Below are 23,165 nucleotides of genomic sequence, written 5' to 3' on the forward strand. Positions count from 1 at the left end.
GATCAGAGGTGTCCAAACTTTTTATCAAGTGATAAAGTTACCGTTTATCAGTGTGAGATGTCCAGTCAGTCTTTGCACGTCTGTCTGTTTTGATATGACCTGTCTCCGTGGTTTCCATGGCAACAGAAGCCGAGTACAGTTTCTAGATTTCTAAAAGTCTTGAGAAATTTGAAACAAATCATTTAAAGTTCTTAATTTTTTTTTTTACTTTGACAATTTCTAAAAAAGTGGAGATGAACTGAATCCACTAAAATACAAAATACTTTTTTTCAAATTTGAATCCAAAAGATTCAAATTTTTGGATATATACAGTTCAGACCAAAAGTTTGGACACACTTTCTCATTGAATTCAATGAGAAGGTGTGTCCAAACATTTGGTCTGTATATGTATATATATATATATATATATACACAGTATATAGTGGCTAATACAATGGTTAGAAATATAAATAAATAAATAAAAATCTGAGATGTGGATTCTGTGAGCTTCAGTTTGTTATTTAAACCGTCACAGAACAATAAAAAACTGTTTTTCTTAAAGGTTTACCAGAAGAAAACCTTTTAAAGACAAAACTTGTAGCCAACCAGGAAGTGATGGACTCTTCCTCTCTGATTGGTCTTTCAGGCCATGCCTGTAAATTACTTGTTTTATTGTGAATAAAGACACTTTTTATTTATTTATATTTTCTATATTTCCTGTTTGTTACTGTTGAAATTTATTGACTCAAACAAGAGATTTTTTTTTTAATGGTAAATCATGGTGTGCATTTAATATTTACAGATATATCTTTATTTCATTCATTTTTAAATAATGTCTGTTCATGATCATTTAAAAGAAAACATGCATTTCATCGCCCCACCTTAGTGCATTTCCATATTTTTTTCTTTGTTCAGGAAGTGCCTGCCATTAACTTTATTATCTGCCAACATTGATTAACAACCAGACGCAGGAAAACTCACCGGACTCTAAATCACTGGCTGTCCTCTCAGCAGAAGACGTCTCTCGTGTCCCTCGTCTCTTATTGAGACACCAAATGCATCCTGATTCCTTATCCTCTGGTTTTTATTCAGATCTTTGCTTCTACGATCACATCAAGTCTTCCCTTTTATTCACTGAAGCAAACTGATGATAGGAAATATTTTAGGAAATATTAAAGTTCACCAAGTTCTCCTCTAAAAATACCAGATAACTTTTTGTGTCACTTTATTTTCTGGGCTCCTGTTTGACGTAGAAAAGCCTTTTGTCTGAACCAACACCCTGATTTACGTTGTAATTCATCACAGAGTGGTTGGGCCCTCGCTCTCCTTCCCTGCTCCGTCGTGGAGATAAGAGCCAGAAACATTTGCTTTGTGCAGAGAACTGATTCAGGGTCACCTGGTGGTTTTATGCTGCGTTCAAGTTTTACTCGGAATTCTGAAATTCCGGCTTCCAGGTCTGAAAAGTCAACTGGAACCAGGGTTTTCATTCTGGTTTTGTTTTATTTCATTGTGACTTCCTGTTAGTCAGTTTTAATTAGTTTTTAACGTGGATTTACTGGTTTTTATTAGTTAGTATTAGCTAAATATTGTTTCATTTCAATTTAGTTTTGATTAGCTACATTAGTAGTTTTAGTTATTTCATACTTTGGTTAATTTTTAGGTTCAGATTTGAAAAAGGTCAATGAATTGTATTGTGATTATGTATGCATTGATTGGATAATGAATACTCAGCAGAAAACAATTTTTTTATGTATTCAGTTGAACAACCAAATTGTCTCTGGTGTTTTCTCCCGCCATTTTGTGGACTAGCATAGCGTAGCCACTAGGGGGCGCATGGAGCGCCATAATTACCGACTGCTGACGTAAACTGCTTATTTGGGGGGGCTAATATTATTTGCCTTTCACATCAGTTTGAAAGGCTAATAAATATATTTATACACACGAAAACAATATTACATCTGTACATTTATAAATGCACCATATAGTTCCAGTTAGTTGCAGTTTCCGTTTTTATTTATTTCAGTTAACGAAAAATGTTTTCTCGGTTTCAGTTTCCGTTATTTCGTTAGTTTTAGTTAACTGGAACAATCTTCACTGGACCGCCGTCCGAGGCGGAAAACTGGAGGCAACTCACGCGTTTCAAAATGGCCGCTCCTCACAACAACTGTGGTAAGATGAAGCGTAAACATGTTTATTTTATGAGACTCACCTGGAAAAATGCGTCTGCAATCAGCGTTACATCTGCAACTCTAAACTGAATAAATTAAAAGTTATGTTTACTCATGAAAATAAATTAAAGTTGCGTTTTGTAAACAATGTTTGTGGCCGTTCCCATTTATTATTGAAAATAAATAATTAGCACAAAAATATGCAGAATTAACTTTAAGTTTCTGAAAGGACAATACATTTTAAGTGCTACCATTTACTGTTTTTTTACTTAGAAAAACATGAAATTAAAAAAAGTTTAGCCTTTTCAATGATTTTGTAGGAGTACTTTGGAGATAAAAATATGTTTTCAGATTTATTTTGTAAGGTTTTATGAAAGTATATTAAATAAAATATACAATTATTGTGCATTTTGTACAAGTGTTGCACAAAAATGACATATATGCACATATATAATGTTCTAGACATTTTGATGGTCACCCAACATATTCGGAAGACATTTTACTCATTTTGTTTTGGATTAATGTTACGGTTTGTCAAGTTGTATTTTGTGAATTTATATGTAAATTTATCCAAAAATGAAGGAATTATGTATTTTATTCAAGCTGCTGTTTCTTGCTGAAAACTTACTTGTGACTCAATTTTGTCTTATTTCAAGTGTACTTAAAAATTTGCACTAAAAACAAGATCAACAGTAAGATGCTGTTTGACAATCATCTCAATTCACCAATTTTTTCTCCTGTTTTTGCGTTATTGTTTGATTGGCCTAATTTCGAATCATTAAATATCCCGAACAAACACATTCAACATTGATTTTTACCAAGTTTTTTATATATATATACCAAAAAACAACAGTTGGACGCATCACCGCTGCTCCTCCGTTGAGTTTAAGACGCTTTTGAACCTTGAACGCATCACGAGTCAAAGTTGGAGACACACGCGGGACCAATCAGGACCTTTCCCTCCCCTCCTGTCCGGGTTTTCTCTCCGGGCTGAATGAGAGGATGAACGGGCGGCTGCAGAGGGAGTGAGCGCAGCCAATCCGCTGCGTCCTGCCTGGCTGCGTGTTGGAGTCTCTTCAGCGCCGCCGCGCTCTCATCAATCTCCGCTCCTCACCTGTTTGCGTGGATCCGTCCCGCGTGGACTGCCACTCAGAGGAAATGCTGAGTGACTCGTTTTATGCTTTGTAATTTATTTATTTATCCACCGGATATCAAAACAACATTTTTTTTTGAAAGCTGATGAGAGTTTGGGCTGAAGGACCAACTCGTATAAAAGCAACCTGGACCCACAGACACGCCAAGCAGCTTGCGTGACATTTTCCTTTTTCTATCTTTAGCCTGGGAGGAAATGACCGCGGCGCGCTTTCATAATAAAGGAATAATCCAACATTTTCTCTGCCGTCAGGAGGATCGATCCGCGCCGCCGACTCGGAGCGGATAAACTGGATTCTTCCGCGGACATTGATCCGAGGATTTGACTGTTAACCTTCAGACATTTAACACTCCCAACGGTAAGTTCAGGAAATTAGGCAATAAATCTACTACTGATGGGAAATGACTGGTGTGTGTGTGTGGGTGTGTGTGTGTGTGTGTGTGTGTGTGTGTGCTGCACAGAAGGCATTAGATCACACAGTTGTCCACCTGTTGTGTCAGTGATGGTTTTTTCTATATGGATCGATATAAAATACTTATTTTATTTAAAATTTATTTTACAAGATTTTCTCATGATAAAAGAAATATGAACTTGTTCTCAGTTTTATTGACAATAATTATTTAGAGTCCATATGTGTTTTTGCAGCAGTTTTATCCACAGCGGTTGCTGGACCTTCATCTTCTCTTTTTCTGGTCAAAACGTTTCGGTTTAGCTTCAGGAGCAAAGCAATCAGTAATATGGACATGATAACATATCAATAAATTATTTTAAGTATATGTTTGGAAGTAAAGAATGAAAAACAGTTTAGATTTTGTGACAAAAATACAATTAAATATTTCTGATGAAAAAAAAAAACAGCTTAGAAGCACAATAATATAAAAAAGACAAAATGAGTTTTAATTTTTTTTTAGAATAATAGAAAAATAACTTTAAAAATTAGTTAAATATAGAATAAATTATGGTGATGTACACAGAAAAAATGCACAGATATTTACACTAAATATATCAAAAGTGAAAAAAAATAGAATTTTCAAACTGGGAAATATTCTAGAAAAACGAGGAAATTTTTGAGTTTGAAAAGTCAAACATTTGTTAAAAAAACTCTGACATTTTTGAGAATAAAACTTTGACATTTCTGAATTAAAAAATCCCCTTTGAAACTCTGAGATTTTAAGGGTTTTTTCTCAGAAATGTCGGATATTTTTAATAGAATTTTTTTCACTTTTGAAACTCAGGAAATTTCCAAAAATTGAAAAAAAAAAGTGAATTTTGACACTCAGAAATATCCAATATTTTACTGAAAATGTTTGAGATGAACCTCAACATTTCTGAGCTTTTTCTAATAATTTTTTATTTATTTTTTACACAAGCTCATAAATCTTGTGTAAAACTGTTCATGTTCTTCTTGTGCAATTATTTTAGATCAAATGCATTTTGGATTCAATCAAAAATTGTGAAATAGCCCTTTAGCTCAGCTCCTCCTTCTGATGAACAACAGGAAACTCATTCAGCTGACGTAGCTTTTCATTTTGGAGTGAGCCGCCGCCCCTGGATGGATGACACCCCGGGGAGAGAGCCATAAACTCATGAGCTGTATTTGAATAACATGAATCCTGAGCTGTAATCAGAATATTATAATCAGCTGTTGTGATGGAGAGAGAACGCAGCATGGATGATTACAGTGTGTGTGTGTGTGTGTGTGTGTCGGAGGGTCTGAGCGGAACAGCGGACCCCCTGCTGACCGCCGCCCCCCACACGGTGGCGCTCTGTGTGATTCTCTGCCTCCCTGCACTGACCTGCAGAGCGCACTGTAAGAGCGCCAAACACCGACTGAACGCAAAACACTCTTCACTTCTCTCTCTCTCTCTCTCTCTTCTTCTTCTTCTTTTTTTATAGTTTCAGCTGCGTTTGTTTCTCATTTTTGGGTTTTTGTCTGAGTTTCTTTCTCATTTCCCTCAACAACTCCTCAGCCGCTGTCAGTCGCCGGGGTTCATTAATGAGCCCTCCTCCGTTTCCCCATGTGGGGGAATGTTTGCGAGTGGGAGAGCAGAAAGAGGTGGGGGCGGGGGTCTGGTGAGAGAGACAGAGCAGAGGAGGAGTGGAGTGTGAGATTATCCGCCGTACCTGCTGCTGCCGCCGCCGCTGCTCAGATATTAACAGCTTCTTTCCGGGATCTGATGCTGCCCGGAGCGCGGAGGCAGCGCCGCTGGAGGCAACCCTGCTTCTGAGCCTCAGGTGGACAGATGGAGACGGAGGAGGAAGTCAGCGAGCCCCAGACAGGCGCGCCGCACCCCGAGGTGAACGGGGACTTGCCGGGGAACCCGTACCTGAGGGACGGGGCGCTGGACGCGGCGGGGAGTCCGGCCAGGGAGCCGGCGCCGCCGCAGTGTCCCCCAGAGTTCAGCCCCAGCCACCAGTGTGGGTAAGGATGGGAAACAAAGAGGCTGCTGCTGCTGCGGGAAACAGCTGCTGCCTCCTTCATCGGGCTGGAGGGATTGTTTGATCGTTTGTTGGGTTTTTAATAAGGCATTTTGTCAATAATCCCGCACGTCATTTATGGTAATGGGCTGCTGTGAGAGAAAACTCGTTTGTTTTAATTAGAAGGAAAAACTTTGACAACAAATTTTTGGTGTGGAAAATTGAAAGACTTGGTTTGCTGAGCTGCTGAGGTTTTGAATTTAGAGTAATTTAAGGCATTTTAAGGGAAACTTTGCTGGTAGTAAATCAATATGACTGAAAAGATTTACGTCACGTTGCCAGATTATTGTCCAGCTTGGTGTTTGGGGGTCTAAACCTGCTGCTTTTGCTCTTTGAATTGTACGGAAGAGGATTAGTGCCACTTCCTGTCATCTTCTTTGTCGTTTCCGCCAGTAGTAACATACAGTTGTTGATCATGTGACTTTCTGTGATTGCGCAGAAACTTTTTTAAAATGAAAAAAACATAATCCCAATTCTCACAAAATTAGAAAATTAGAGTTTAAAGTCAGAATTATTAACGTTACGATTAAAACTGTCGACATTCTGCTAACTTTGAAAAAACACAATTTTGCAATCGTGTTTTTGTTTTGTGTCATGTTAGCACAGAAGCATTTCTGTCTAAAAATATGATTTTTCTTTTTCAAATTGCAGTGTTTCCGTTAAGCAAACTTATTTTCGTACGTCGGATGGGAACGCAGCTCGTGTTTAAAACGCAGTGAACGCACACTGAGCTTCCTCTGTGACCAGAGAAGAAATGAGTTCACTCATTTTCTGGTGCTTCGGCTCAGAGTGGTGCGGGGTGAAAGCGTTTCTTTGGTCCTGTCCAGAGTTGGTTTCTGTGACCCGAGGGCCGGCGGCCGGTACACCGTGTCCCGGTGGCGTCCCCATCTGTGCCGGCCATCGCTGCGGCGCTGCGGAGTCTGACGGAGGGAACTGCCATCTGGCCTCCCTGTCATGCAGAAAGCCGCTCTTTTCATCAGGTTGCTCTCTCCTCGGTGTGCCTCCTTCTGCTCTGGTCACTTCTGGAGACGACTGGAACTTAAATGACCGGATGAGACTTTGTGTGCATGAAAATGTCGTCTGTGGCGTAGGGGGCTCTTTACACTCTTGGCTGTTTGCCAAGTGGGCGAAGCATCAGAACGGTCGATAAATTGCGACTTGGATCGAGAGCTTGGTGTTGTTTTCACTTGGTTTTGTCCTGGAGACGGAGGGGATGTAATTCAGTCTGTTCCTTCATCAAAGCTGCGGCCAAAGCAAAGAAATGTGGTTGTTTCATTTTATTTTTAAAGAGAAATATCCTAAATAAATCCAGTCTGAAGGGGAAACTCATTATATTTGATCGCTTTTATGAGAATATTTGAATAAAGCAATTATTCCCAGTCTGATGCTTTATTTTAAGTTCATGGGAAATTCCTAACAGGGATAGAAAAAACAGTTTGAGCTTTTCTTCCCAGTCTTTACTTCTCGTCAGATTCATGTAAAATCAAACCAATTGGTTTCACTGCTGTTATATTTAAGACTTTGAATTTGCAGGAATATTCAGAGTTGAGTAGTTACTAGTTACGTTTACTCCATTACACTTAAGTTTTTTCAAAAGAAAAAGTACTTTTAGGGAGTATTTTTACTACACTGTACGTTGAGTAACTTTATTAAGAAGTATTTCTGCTTTTACTTGAGTAAAACTCTGGATTTTCTCTGGAAAAACCTGCAGTTTCTGTTAAAGTTTCATAGGTTTTCTATTGAAAGAAACTGATTTGGAAAAAGTTTCTTTCTTAATTTTTTGCTACTTATATAAATGATTGTCATTTTAGTCCTTAAAATACCAACATTTCCACTTAACTTTATATTTTGGTCCATCTCATGATGTAATTCTTAAATATTAAATGATTGATAAGCTGATCAATCATACTTGAGTAGACTTTTTACCAAATACTTTTTGCTTTTACTTGAGTAAAAATATGTTGAAGTTGTGTTGCTCGTACTTGAGTACAATGTTGGAGCAACAGATCGAAAAGTTGCACACATGCAAAAGTTTTAACAACTTCCCACTTCCTGTCACGTCTCTCTATAGGAACCAGACTTCCTTGTACTTTTAAGTGTTTTTAATCAATAGTTTTGGGTTGTTTATCTAAGGAGGACAGAAAATTGATTGTTTCCCCCCCCCATAAATTCAGAAAGCAGACAAGTGGAGGACAGAGGAAGGTGTTTAAAATCAATATGTGCAGCAGAATGTTGAAAACTGAAAACCAAAAACCTGAGAGAGGCATCGTCCTTAAAGTGACCTTCTACTGAATGCTAGGCGTCCGGCTAACGGCTCTTTGCTAACAGGTTTGTTTTTTTAATAAATTAGAATACCATCAAAATGTTTCAGTAATACTGAAAAACATATAAAGGCTTGTTATACACAGAGTGACGTGTTCAAGTGTTTAATCCTCTTAATTTTGATGGTTATTGGTTAAGGAGAAATATACCTAAAACTTCAGTTTGTCAAGAAGTTACAATGTTTCATAACTAAATGTAATTATTTTTTTAAAGGAAAAGTTAAATTATCACCTAATCATGTGGAAATCTGCTGACTCAACAAATGTTCAGCAGTCATTGACTCCTTCCACAAGCAGCTGCAGGTCTTTGAGTCCTGTATCTAAGTATGTTAATGGAAAATTGTGTGGAAGGAAAAATGTGACAGATAAAAATGCTCCAGGAACAGTAGTAAATGTAAAGTGCAATTTAGTGATCAAAAGATCTGTTTTTAAAGTAAATTTGAAAATCCAAGGCCTGTGGGTCAAATTTGGCTTCCAGAAAAACAATCGTGGAACCCTGGAGGAATCGATCAATCTGCTCAACATCATTTAAATTTAAGAAATCGAATTCAGATGCGGCTACTTACTAAAGTTTTAGTAGTTTAATGTGTTTTATCAATATATTCTGGGAAGGATCTTAAAAACAGATCAACTTAAATTTCCAGTTTGGTTCATTAACTTTGCTGTAACAGGTCAGTCACAGCATATTGGAGCTTAAATTTTTTTAACATAGGAGATCGTAAAGTTTGAGTTAAATGGTTCCAGTCTCAGGCAGCAGGAAGAATCGTCTCTTGTGAAGTCGGACCTTCGCCTGGAGCTTCACACCGACTCCTGACTGAAAGTTCCTCTGAATAACGGCCGGCGCTGATGCCTCCGTCCGATTAAATAAGTCAATGAGCTGCAGCCCATAAAACCAGGGCAGGTTTCATCTGCCTGTTCAATCCCTGTATAGTAATAAACCTGCCGCTTTAAGATTGACGACAAAATAAATAACTATTCTATAAAGGTAACTGTCAGGAAACTTTAAAGCAGTCAGTTCTGCGTAACGCTGAGATAATGTCCTGATTTAACGCTTTTATTCTGAAGGGCAAACCGCTTCCCTTCAACTGGGAAACTTTGATCCATTCAATCAGCATAATGACACCAAAGCAGGCTCTGTTCTTTACAAACTGCTTCATGTTTTCTCCCCTTTAGCTCATATTTCATCTTCTGAATTAATAAAGATTTTATTATGAGATGTTAGAGTAAATTATGGCTGTAAGATATAGCAGCCTAGTAAGGTGCCATGTCCAGTTTGTGCCTCTGTCTACATTCTTGTTTGTCTTTAGTTTTTGCTTTATTTGGTTTCCTCATTTCATGCATTTCATGTGAGAAACAAACAAAAAAAAACCCCAAATCAAATCAAGGTACTGAGGATTTAGAGGCTTTTTAGAAGTCCTGCTGTAAACTTGAAATACATTTGATTTCTGCTGCATTTATAGTCAGAAGTTGTTAAACAAATCTAGATTACGGAGAAGAAAAGTTTCATGGCCTGATTCAGTGAATAATCTTCACTTATTTTAATGTTTTTTTACTTATAACAATACATTTTGCCCATGTTATAAGTGAAATAATCTGCCTATGTTATCAATATAAAACAAGCATCTACCCTCTATCTTGCTGAAAAGTTCTTTGTAAGTTTTAGCTTAATCTGATTTCAAACAAACAAAGATATTTTCAGTAGAAAAAAAATAAAACACTTGGTAAGATTTTATGCTTTTGTAACCCTTCAGTCAAGTTTTATTTGTGTAGCACCTTTCAGCAACAAGGTATTTCAAAGTGCCTTACATCATAAAAACACAAAAATACAAAGTTATAGAGCTCACAGTCAACAAATGAAGCATTATATTTTGTCCATTGCCATCATTACGCAACAGATTATAAATTTTTCATTAATTGTTGCTCAAACCCAACTCTAATCATGTGGGTTTTCAGTCTAGATTTAAAGGCACTCAGTGTTTGATCGTCTCAGCAGAAACTCTCAGGTTCACCGGATTCATTATAAGAAAAGATTGAAATCAAGATGGTGGTTAAAATCAGCCCAGCAGCTTCTGTACATTAAATAAAATACAATAAATAACCCTAAACAAAGTACAGATCAATAACTCCCAATGAGCAGTTAGCAGCAGTTAGCTGCTAGCTAACAGCAGTTAGCAGTTGTAAATTTAAACATAGCTAAAATGCACAACATTAATGATAAAAACGTATATAAAACGCAACAAAATTACTCATGAAACACTGAATATTATTAAATTTGTCTAAAATCTATCTAAAATATAATGGCTACTTCCTGTAAAAGAAAAGATGATCCTGATGCAACAGAAAAAAGGGGGCGTGGCTGTCAGCTACCGGTTGCTATGGTAACCGCCAACCGTCACGAGCAGCGCAACAGAACTTAATATACTGTAAATGTCTGTAGAAACAACTAAACAAAATGAATTCAAAGAATAAACAACATTTTGACAAACTTCTCTTTTACAATATTGTTAATGTCAAACAGAAACATGTTTTCAGATCTACTTTTTCTTATTAGCTTGGAAACAAAGTGATTTTATTTTAGAATGAAAAAATAGAAATAATATTGCAGTACCTTAAGCATATAGATAATGGCTACTGCAGATTTGTTTTTTTCTGTAAACATGTAACATCTAAGCTGTATAAGAACAATATAATCTTTACAAAAGTTGTAAAGATTGATTTATTTAAACAACTGGTGGCATATTTTGCTCGTAAACTGGAAAAAAAAAATGTTTTTGTACTGTCTTAAAATGATAGAAAATGAATCTGGGTATGAAGAGCTGAAGTGTGAGGCCGAGCAACACCTACACAGTGGAGTTATTTATTTATCATCCGCCACAATCTTTTATTTTTTATTTTTTCAAACCTGGAGTAAAAGCTGGAGAAGGAGTAATCGTGTACCTGCTGAGTCAGCACCAACCTGTAAGCAAGATGGCATGTGTGAATAAATATGATGTGATGAATGCATTAGTGACTCAAACAGCTGGTAAATCTTTCAGCCAAGGATTAAAAAAAAGATGATTATTTCTCTTTTTGTTTACTTCCAGGCACAGAGCAGTTGGCGCCTCTGCTGCTAGGAAGGTAAACCAAAGCTTGACTGGAAGAATGTCAAGTGTTTCGCTTACAAATTGGGCTAACTATGAAGAATCTTCCCCATAATTCAATCCAAACATGGGAAAAGAAAAGTTTTGAAATTAAAAAGTGAAAGAATTCACTGTAATTTTCAGACATATGGAACTGGTCATCCATTTGAAACATTTTCAGAGGTGGACAGAGTACTCAAAAACTGTACTCAGGTAAAAGTATCACTACTACAACATATTATTTTTACTCGAGTAATAGTAAAAAGTATTTGTCTACTCAAGTATAACTGATCAAATGATCAGTTATTTATTTAAAAATGACATCATTAAATGGACCAAAATATAAAGTTAAGTGGAAATTTTGGTATTTTAAGGATCAAAATGACAATAATTCATGTAAGTAACTAAAGAAAATGTTTCCAAATCAGTTTCTTTCAATGAAAAACTGATGAAACTTTAACAAAAACTGCAGGTGTGTGTCTGTGTCTGGCGAATTTCCGGTTGAAACATGTTTGTATTTCATTCAGTGGGTAGAAAATCCAGAAATTTTACTCAAGTAAGAGCAGAAATACTTCATAATAAAATGACTCAAGTAAAAGTAACAGTAAAAATAAAATACATTTTTACAAAAATGTTACTCCAGTAAATGTTAGTTTTAGCCAAACATTTAAACAAACTGCTGCTTGTGTATAATTTCTCCATTTCTCTTTATTTATTTTGATTTGTGAGACTATCTAATAAATGCAAGTACATAAATATAAATTACCTTCTCAAAACTCCAAGTAGTGCTTAAAAAATGGCATTTTGAAGGAATAATTAACCATAAGTTGCTGATGCTTGTTATTGACATGATGTGGAAAATTCAAACCAATATACCGATTGCTGAAAACTAAAGAATATTTTGGGAAGAAGCCAACAGTTACCATCATACAACATCACTGCTTCTGATTTTTATAAATGTCTTCCTTATCGGCTCTGTGCTCAGTTTGGTGAACTTTAAGAGCAATTCGTCTGCAAGCTGCACAGAACCAGGGTTGAATATAAAACGCGATGGATTGCTTTGCTATAAAGCAGAACGACGTGAGCTGGGACACGAGCGAATTATTGATGAATTAGGAAATGAAAAAGCTTCACATTATGCGCAAAATAAATCTGCATGAAATAGGTGGAGGTGCAGACATCTGGATTAGATTATTAAACTGACGAGTTGGAAAAATGAAAAAGAAGGGAGACGGGGAAAAACCCTCTAAAGTGACACAAACACAATTGTTGGACTAATATTAAAACAAAATGTCCTTTTTCCCTGATAACCATGAATGTGTGTTTGCTTCAGTTTGAACACATCAATAATTTACATTTAAAATAAAATAATTTACAGCTGTATCGGAGTTAAAGAAATTACAGAAATCAAAGCACTAAGTTGAGTATTTTTATCCAGCAAGAAACAAAAACTTTGTGCTTTTCATGTCTAATTTGGTGCCGAGGCATTTAATATTTAATAATTAATTTTAAAAATGTCATAAACTTCAACTTCAGCAACTCCTGCTGGAATATGAATATGTGAATATCAGTGAATATGCTGAGAAAGCCACAGACAGACTGGACTTTCCAGAAAACCTGATTAGACTGAATGTTTTCTGTCCTGCCTTGTGGTAATCCCCTGGCTCTGCCGCCCTGGGCAGAAAGTCATAATACCCACAGCAGAAACTGCTGCTGCCAAACGTGAAGCGGCTCTTCATTTATTATTTAAATGGCCGTTCTGCTGATGGATTTGCATCCAGCCTTGTTGGTTTAATCTTTTATTACAGTTTACCAGCAAACTTTTTTTATTTCCCTCCCGCTTAATGCAAATGAGAAGCAGCGTTTCTAAGCAGGCTGGAGGGATCCGTCGCTGATAAACAGCTCAAGGCTTTTTAAACGCTGAAGTTTTCCGTTTTCTGTCCTCTTTAGTGCTGTTCAGGGTCATGCAGGGCTGCCGCTAATCTGCTGCTGTCACAAAGCGAGAGGGGGGTACAATCTCCCAACACACACACTCATGCACACACACTGTTTGTGATGGGTAGCTAAGCTAGCAAGAATGCAACTGTTAAATCTCCTTCCAGGGAAGTCCTAAAGGAGCAGTATCGTGTATTTTCATGGCATGTGCGATCATTTTATAGCAAAATCAAGGAACTATGCTGTATATATCAAATAAATTTTACTTTGTAATTTAACACCTTCAAATTGGGCACCTGTCACTTTAAGAAGCTCCTGCTCTTCTGAATCTCCGCCTTCAGAAAGTCATCACAACATGGCTCCTCTATTAACCCTTTAACAACGTTTTTACCAGTGTTAAACTGAGAAGCAGCTCCTTTAATGAGCTGCCAGATGTTTGCTAATTGCTGCTGGCTAGTCTGAAGGAGACAGAAGCTTGGAAACTGAGGAGGAGCTGCGTCTTGAAGGCGGAGCTATGTCCACCCAGGCGTTTTTCACAGCTGAATGGTTGCCATGTAGATTTTCTTAGGCATGTTTGAGAGGTATGTTTTTGATTACAACATGATATACATCTAAAAAAGAGGCAGTTTTACATAATACTGCACCTTTAAAAATCTCCATTTGATCTTTAGATGCTCACAGAAAGATGTTCAGCAGAATTTGATCGTTTGTCTCCTGAATCCAGCCAGAAGAAAAACAGAATCTCTCCAATCTCTCTGCCCTCCTTGCTCTTACTTTTCCCCTCTGTGTCCTTCAGCTTCAAATTATTGAATAATTAATTGCCAGTTCAGACTCATTTGCACATACAGTGCATGCATGCACGCTGGCGCTCACACACTAAGCTTTTGCCTGAGTCTCCCTCACCGGAGGCTTCTCGTTTAGTGAAAAGGTTCTGCTTCATTTGTGGCTCTCCTAGTGCCCTTTAGATGCTAATTTACTTTAGCTTCACCTTTGTCCTTACTGTGGGGTAATATGTGCAACTTTGCTTGAAAAATAATTTTGTACACAAGGCAGCATGCCAGTGATTAAATTGTAGTTTCAGATGAGGGTACGGTAGTGGTATCCAAGTCCAACAACCGTTAAAGTTACTGCTAAATGTGCTAAAAGCGGATAAAAAACTTTTGGTGCGTTTAGAGCATCAGGAGCGTCTGGTTTACATTCAGAGTCTCTGTGGTCGCATGTCGAGGGGCGTCATGGCTGTGCGATGGAAGCATTTCCAGTGTTCGACTCACGTCAAGCGTCAAACACTGGAAAATTTAAACTTTTGCCACTGGAAGCGCAGCGCCAGCCAATCAGAGAGACTCTACTATGTGACACAGTGACCGGCAGTTGGTGTCCTGTGTTGAGAATTAAAAAAAGCTGGCTGCTAAGCTAAAGCTAAAGGAAATGACATGTTAGGAAATGCAAATGAACGCTAGGATTAAAGGATATGACACACTAGGTAACGCCTTCTTTAGGGCGGAGCTTAGACAGAGGCTGACAAAGGAAGTTACCAAGTGTTGCTTGCTGCCATTTTGTCCTGCTAGCTCCTGAAGGTAGCATGAGAATTGGACCAGCTGCATTTTGGTATTAATAAATGGAATTCATGAATTCAACTCACCGACTCTTCTTCAACCTCATACATCAAGAACGCAGCATGGAGAAGGATAAATTCTCCACACCAGCCAGGAGATGCAGGCAGGGTTAGCGGGTCGTCAGTCTGGACTCGGGTCAGACGAAAACAGCGCTGATGGCGACGTGGCTTGTGAAACTCGCGAAACTCGCAACACCTCTGAATTATCTGTTGAATTCAAACACACGTCCTACGGAGACATTCGCTTGCTTTCAGTAAATAAAAACAAGACACTCTCAAGATTTCATCCAACATTGTTCGAAGTAACCGGGAGAGGAAAAAAGGCAGGAGGTTCCAACGCGTCGTGCCGTTATCAGAACGAAAAATATTCAGCAAAGACATCTGAGCTTCTGTTATGACTGCAGAAGCTTTCAGTTCATACTATTTTGGTGCCGCTCTCTCAATTTCATCCGCCATTGTAGAAAGATACCGGCAACGCATCCAGAGCGAGTTTGATGCGTATAAAGCAGAATGTCAAGCGTCTGACTTCACAGTTCAAACGTGTCCAACTGGTAGCGTCGGACGTGTTTTTGAGGCACGAAACGCTTCCGGTGCGAACGCAGCTCAAAGCAGCAAAGAGAAAGGGTGTGAACAGCGGGTACTCGAGCATGATTGACAGCGCTAAAACCCTCCTTCTGGCTTGTGTTTGGTTGTTTCTGACCTGGAGTGGCGTATTTCTGCAGATGGATGTAAGACCACAAGACGTTTTTTTGGTTTTTTTTGCAGATTATCTGTCCCATATCATACTGACAGTGTGACAGTTTTGACAATTATGCAAGAAACTGTTTTTTGTTTGAATTATTGTCATTTTGTCCTTACAAACCCCCCAAAACATTTCCACTTAATTTATATTTTGGTACGTCTGATGATGTAATGTTTAAATGTTAAATGATTGATATTTTGATCAGTTACTCAGTTCTTGAGTCGACTTTCTACCAAATACTTTTTTACTCGGGTAATTTCTTGGATAGCCTCTTTTTACTTTTACTTGAGTAAAAGTATGTTGAAGTAGCGCTACTCGTTCTTCAGTACAGTTATCTGTTCTCGTTTGTGTTCAGACTCACCCGGTGACATCACAAACTAGAGCTAACCTTTTATGGATCAGTGGAAAGAAGAAAGCCAAAAGAAATTAGCCTGTTAGAGAAACAACAAACCAGAAGGAAGAAGTTGCTCTTCCACGAAACCTTCTGACCTAAATGCAGAATAAACTGAATAAAAACCAACTCTGGAAGAAAACCAGTTGAAGGTCGCATTTTTAAGATTTCTGAGTAGCTATGAAACCTGAAAACATGAATGTTGTGTAAGTGATTAACAGATTAACTGGATGTGCAGTGTGTTGGTGTCTGCAGCCGTCTTAATGCGTGTTTGTGTCGCCTGTCAGAGAGAAGATGCCGTTCCACCATGTGACAGCAGGTCTGCTCTACAAGGGGAACTACTTGAGCCGCTCGCTGTCCGACAGCGACAGCGACGTTCTGGCCAGCATCTCTGAGGAGGAGCTCGACGGTAAGGCTTTTCACACATCTGCCTCAGCTTTTAACACTTCACCTCAAGAGGATCACATGTGTTTGGTGCCTTTGCATTTACTGTGTGAATATTTGTATTTTTGTGGGGAGGAATAAGACGATCTGGTTTTGCTCTCAGAAGCTGACGACACGAGCTTTAGTCACTGTTTTACCAATTTGAAACCAATTTATTGTGACAAGGTAACTCAAGCACGTCCTTTCTGTGAAAAACAAAAAACACTTTGAGGAAAATGGCTGGACCTGAAACACACTGCTGCATACTAATCACAGCAAACAAACCTTTGCTCTGTTCTTTGTTACACTTCATGCCAGCTTACGGTCAGAACCACAGCAAACCGCTGCCTGAAATGGAAAAGCAGCAGAAATGTTGAGTAAAAATGGAAAACCCTTTGGAAATAAACATGGGCAAACTTATTTAGCAAGAAGATGTAAGCCCCAGTGCATACAAGTTACTGCTGTTAAAGAAACTTTTTGTTTTTCAAAGTACTAAACCTGCAGCACTGCAAACACACAAAAGTATTTTTGTCTAGTTTCCAGTGCAAATATCTTCATGTTCTTAAAATAAGACAAATCTATCTTACAAGTAACTTTTCAGCAAGATATAGCAGCTTTTTTAAATTTAAAATGTCTTAATACAAGCTAAATACTTTCCCAAAGGATCTAATACTTTTATGTCAATATGAAGGAATTATTGACTGAAAACAAGCTCAGATATCTTGCTGAAAAATTACTTGTAATTTAGTTTTGTCTTATTTCAAGTAAACAAAGATATTTGCACTAGAAGCTAGATCAAAATAATTGGTAATATTTTGTGTTTTTGCAGTGTTCACTTTAAAATTTTATTTCTTTTTGGTCATTTTTAGTCATTTTAGTCCAAATTTATTTGTATAACAGCAACAAAGCATCTGAAAGTGCTTTACATCATAACCAAACAAAAATAAAAAGTCATAAAAACAACATAAAGTCAACAATTTAGAAACCAAGCATTGCGTTTTGATGAATGTCGTCATCAAAAATAATCAATACACCTCAAATGTATTGGTCAAATATGTTGATCGGTGTTCCAGTAACTATTAATCAAAACAACTCTAAACTGGTGGGTTTTAACTTTGATTTAAAGGAACTCTGTGTTTCGGCTGTTTTAGAGTTTTCTGGAAGTTTATTCCAGATTTCTGTTGCACAGAAGCTGAAAGTTGTTATTTCAAGTAAACAAAAGATATTTGCAGTAGAAACTAGATCAAAAGTAATTGGTAAGATTTTGCGTTTTGCAGTGAGTGTAAAAAGCAGAAACGTTGCTACCGACCCAGATTCTGTTTTTTAAAGGTCAAAAACAGGAAAATAAAACTCTGGTTTGTTTTAAGCTTTAAAATGGTGCAGCATAAACTCATCCTGGTCTGTTTTTAACTCTCACAGAACAATCTGTCTTCCAGTATAATTTCTGCTGTGTCTCCTCTCGCTCTTTATGAACCTTTTGTTTTCTAGCCTGTCTGAGAGTAATCACCCGGCTCTGTACAACATCTACCTGATCAATAACAGTCTGCTGGAGTCAGCAGCGGCAGCCTCACAGGCAAACTAGACTTCCTCCCTCGTTCCAAAAATATTAATCCACTGATGCGGCATTAAGCTGCTGCCGCCGCCTGGAAAATTGGCAGCGCGGCGCGCAGTAATGGCCAGGTACTCTGTCAGGGTCGAGCTTTAATATGCATGAAGGAACCTGCGAAGTATGAATTCCTCACTCCTAGTTTCAACGGGCCTGTGTTGTTTGGCAGGTAGGAAATTGTCGGGAGCGAAGACGATTCATACGGGTTCCATTTGAAAACACTCCGACTGGCTAACTGCTGCCTGTCAACAGAATAATTACTGTAAAAGGATTTACCGTGCGCGCCATGCTGGATTGATGGCATCACGAAACACCTGGAGCTGAGAGGTTATTAGTTTGTTTTTGCAAGCGGCTGAAAGGGGAGCAGAGTCTTTAGTGCCTCAAACAATTAATCAACTTCTTTCTAATATAATGGAAAGGACCAAAGTTAACAGATGTGTTCTGTTTGTTTATGCATGAAGCGCCCAGCAGTACTTTGTTTCTGTACTTAAGTATGTTTTTCATGTATCTGTACTTTGCTTAAATAGATTTAATTTTGGAGAGGGTCTCCAAAAGTTGCATTCAAGTAAGATTTAAAAAGTATTTGACAAAAAGTCTACTCAAGTTCTGAGTAACTGATCAAGTCATCTATCATTTAATGTAAAAAATTTACATCATCAAACGGACCATAAAGTTAAGTGGAAATTTTGGTATTTTAAGGATCAAAATGACAATAATTCATATGAAGCCTAGGCGCAAATTCAAACTGGAAGACTCTTTTATCCCCACCGGGACCTGCTAATTGAAGCGACCCGCCTACAGACATCGGCCTATCAACGCTGGACCAAGTCCAAGTCCCAGCTGATAAGGACCTTCATTCATGGTGTCCTCCGCTCTCCAGCCGAGCTCAACCCACCACCACCCCTCCTCCTCCATTCGCCCGGTCCTGAGGCCCGCTCCCTTCTTCAACCGCCACCACCAGTGCCGGGCCCCTGGGGGATGACGTTCCTATCGGCATCGGGAATGCTCATCTGAAGCTTATCGCTAACGCTGCGATAACCGTTATCTCCAGCCGGGGCCTGAGCGCCAAAGACTTTAAATCCTGTATGTCAATAAACTCTTCTAATTGTCTTTTCTCCGTCTGAGTCTCTCCAGATTGAAATAACTATCAAAAAACAACAAAATCAGGCAAAAGAAAATTTTTTCAAACCAGTTTCTTTCAATAAAAAACTTATGAAATTTTAACATTAACAGTTAAAAACATACACAGAACACAGCAAATTTACTCATGAAATGCTGTATATGATTAAATTTGTCCAAAATATATGTTATATATATGGCGTGTCAAAAAAACACCCACAGCTCATCCTAATGGACCTTACCAAGCTCCGCCCACAACCGACCCACGTGACCGCAAGTCTCACAAACAAAGCCTCGCGGCGCGTTGTTTCTATGGAAACATGACTCAATTAGTGCATCATTTCTACCGGATTTTCACAATATATCAGCTACTAAATGGACAGAGGAACTAACAAGTTCATGTCATCATCTGGGAGGAGGTTACTGGTTTCTCAGTCACAAGCTGGTTGCAAACCTGAGGCCAGCAGGTGTCAGTCAGTTATGGTAGATCTGAACTTTGACCTCAATATGAGAAGCTACAGACTGACAGGAAGAACCAAAGAGCTCTGTAAATTAAAGCCAAATCTTCTGAAGTTGGGATATAATTAATTTAATTTCACATAATTACCGCGGTAGAAGCCATTTGTTTGTTAAAATTTTATGAAATATATTTGTTCTGTTTGATGTTTGTTGTGAATGACGTAAACTCACAAACGAACGAGGTAATTAGTCCAACGTTTAGAAAGTACAGCGGCTGTAATGCGCCACAGCAAAGGTAAACAAAGGTAAAATAACCCGAACAGGTGATCAACTCAAAACCACTCCTACCTTTTTACTCTCTCTCTCTCTGTAGTTTAAGCACACCTGTTACCGTGGCAACCGCCTGCGCCCCGCAAGCCGAGCAAAGATTAGTTAAAAACATAACATTCAGTCCGTTACGATATCAAGTTTCCAGGCTTGATATTTATTTCTCGATTATTAATCAGCGCTTCCCTGAACACAGCGATGGTTGACTGACTAGCTGTACTTGGTGCTAACGTGGCTAACACGAGTAACAGTTTAGTCCAAAGCCTTTTCTGCTAAAATAAAATCTTTAGTGTATGTCAGATACAGACACATTGCATATTGATCTGTTTAGCTAACGTAAGACTGTGTAGCAGACAGGCTTCAAGGTGTAGAAGTTGTATCAGTTCTGCCATTATGCTGTACTTAGCTAACGGGAAGCTAAGTGTGTTTGTGAGACGGCCGCGCACGCGACCACGTAGAATGGGCATCAGCCAATGAAAAGCGGCTTCTGTGGTAAGGTCCATCCCACAGTTACAGAACAGCAACAGCAAAAAGGGGGTGAAGCTGCCGGTTACTGGTTGCTATGGTAACCACCAACCGCCAAAACACCAAGAAATGTCTGGAGAAACAACTTGACTAAACAAAATAAATTCAAAGAATAAATAAACACATTTCGACAAACTTCACATCTATAGTATTGTTAAAATAAAACCCATTCTCCTCCACTGGTTTGAAACGTTTTAAAGTCTGTGAGACAAGCTGAAGAAAACAGAATAACAAAATCTTTTCCAACATGACAAAAAATGAACCGAATACACGAGGTGACCGTCAAACAACTGCGAGTTTCCTGAGGCAGAAACTCCAGGACCAAAACTGGATGCCGGTGACGGTGAGGCCAGGGGCCCATCAACACGTTTGCTGTAAACTCAGATGATTTCCAGCGTCCATCCAACACGAAGTGCAGCGAAGGGACTCTCTCACAGGCGCTTCCGGCTTGCTGGACACTGCTGGGTTTTATTACCTGACTGGTTCCACTGTGTGCATGTTGACAGGAACTGAAAACATTCCTCCCAAAGTTCCTGTAAAACAAAAATGATTTAATTCAAGCCGCAGATATCAGCATTTCAACTGTCGTCCAACGTATGTCAGACTGATTAATCCTGATAATTCGTTCTATGAGAATAAGCTAGATCCATCTAAAACAAATTCAGACATCACATCTGCAGATTTGTTTTTTTAGATATCTGCTAATTTTGTAATTTTAAAGCCGTTGCTTCCTCTCCATAAACTGCTCTGCAACTGATTTAGTTTATAATTAGTTATAAAAACAACTTATTGACTCATTTTGTAATTATGATAATTCCTTAAAATGAGCAGAATAATATTATTTCTTGAATGACAAGTAAAATTTTTAACATGTTTAATAATTCTAACCCATAGACCCATTTTATTTTATGTACCATGGTGAACTGTTGTGATATGTCTTTTAATTCTTTAAATATTATTTAATATGCTATTATTTAATTCTAATTATTTCATATTATTTAGTGGGTTTTTTATATGTAACCTATCTTTTTAGATAAAAAAGTCTTTTATTTATTTATTTTTTGATGGAAGAAGTTTGTTAACTTGCCATATTGCAGTATTTTTATCCAGCAGTGTTTTTTTCTTTTTGGCATTATGTTCATGATTTTTGGTGTCTGGAAAATTAGTAGTTTCAAAAACTTCTGGAATGTAACTTCAGGCACTGCGCCGTTACCTAGCAACCCAAGCTGAGCTCCAGAACATTTGGTCAGCTGGTTTTACCGCTATAATGGCTACTGTTGTTGTTGACTTACCATCCAGAAACCACTTGCTGCATTCTTGAGTTTCCATCACAAAAGTGTGCAAAACTCTGAAAATACATAATTTCACGGTTGGGCTGTTCCCATTAAATAAGAAAAATAATTAAAATCACATGTAGATAAGTTTGTTGACATGAAAAATGGAAACGCAGATGCTGCGCTGCGTCTCACCTGAACCGAAATGTTGAATGGGCAGCAGGAAGATAAAATCCAGGCTTCAAAGCCAGAAAGATGAAAAAAAGTAGAAGTTGGGGATTTGAAAAGATGTCTGACAGTCAGAGGCAGGTGGAGCAGATGAAACATGTGACTCATCTTACACACTCCCACCAAGTTGGAATGTCAAAAAGCTGAATAATGATCCACCCAGACGTCCAAACTGCTTTAGAAAAGTCCCTGCAGTGTAAATACATACTGATACCAGAGACGAGAAGTACAAACATGTTAACCAAAAGAGTGGGTTCCTCTCTACAACCTAAAAAAAAAGAAATGTTCTTCAAACTAACCATTTACTAAAGTTTAATTGGGAAACTTATAATTTCTACATTTTTGCTGAAGCGCCAGCTTTAAACTCAAAGTTTACCATTTTACAACATCAGAAATGGCTGTTTAAGTCAGAATCAGAAAGGCTTCGTTATTCTGCAAGGGGAAATGATTCATTTGATGACACTAAAAAAGAAATAAAAGGTCACTAATTTACGGTAAAATACCGGCATCTGAATTTTACCATATTAGTCCAATATTTATACGGTAAAATTCTGGCAACCACAGCTGGCAATATTTCACTATAAATTATAAAGTTTTTTTTACAGTACATCTAAAGTGCTAAAATATTAGAAAAAGCAAAATATAAGCATAACACAATTATTTTTACAGCTACTACACTGTATATATGTTGAAATTTTTTTAAATTGTTTTTTTTAAGTCAACATCAGTGACGTGTGGTGAGGTTCATAGCTGGTGAGGCATTGACTTAATCATAATCATATTTACAAATATAGACCCCTGCATGTTGTTGTTTACATAAGGAAATTTCGCGCATGCGGACAAAGCTGGAGGTCAAAAAGTCTAAACCTTTACTTACCATCGATAGCCGCGCTGCCGCCGTAGAATAATTCTGTTAACTCAAACTTGGACATTAGATATTAATTTCTGCTGGGCTCCACAGCAAAGTGGAAAACCGTTAAAGTACAACTCAAAACCACGTTTTTCTCGCTCTCCGTATCAACGCAGCTACGCGCAGACTCGTTGCCATAGCAACTGACAACAATGCCCCTAAAAAAACACTCAAATATTTCCCACGCAAAGAGCAAAACATTCAGTCTGTTGCAGTAGTATGGTTTTAGGCTTAAAGTTTATTTTGCGATTATTAATAAGCGATTGATGTGGTAAGAGGAGAAAACTATAAATATATCGCTGCACTTGACTGTATGGCTAGCTCCATGGCTAGCTCCATGGCTAGCTCCATGGCTAGCTCCATGGCTAGCTCGCTGTTACTGTCTCTTACGCTGCA

The 23,165-nt window shown here is 38.1% G+C and overlaps 1 protein-coding gene across 2 annotated transcripts in view; it reads left to right on the forward strand.

The window, feature by feature from the left end:
* Positions 1–3,163: 3,163 nt before the first annotated feature.
* caln1 (calneuron 1) overlaps positions 3,164–23,165 on the forward strand; it is a 63,895-nt gene continuing 43,893 nt past the window's right edge. The window contains exons 1-2 of one of the 2 annotated variants that reach the window (XM_032544950.1): positions 3,164–3,658; positions 16,186–16,307. In XM_032544950.1, coding sequence (XP_032400841.1) covers positions 16,193–16,307 — 115 coding nt within the window. In that variant the 5' untranslated portion in view covers positions 3,164–3,658; positions 16,186–16,192. Of the gene's footprint in view, positions 3,659–5,191; positions 5,723–16,185; positions 16,308–23,165 lie in introns of those variants that run through there. The other variant, XM_032544949.1, reaches the window with a different exon arrangement.

Source organism: Xiphophorus hellerii, chromosome 18, assembly GCF_003331165.1.
Source record: "Xiphophorus hellerii strain 12219 chromosome 18, Xiphophorus_hellerii-4.1, whole genome shotgun sequence".
Lineage (NCBI taxonomy): Eukaryota > Metazoa > Chordata > Actinopteri > Cyprinodontiformes > Poeciliidae > Xiphophorus > Xiphophorus hellerii.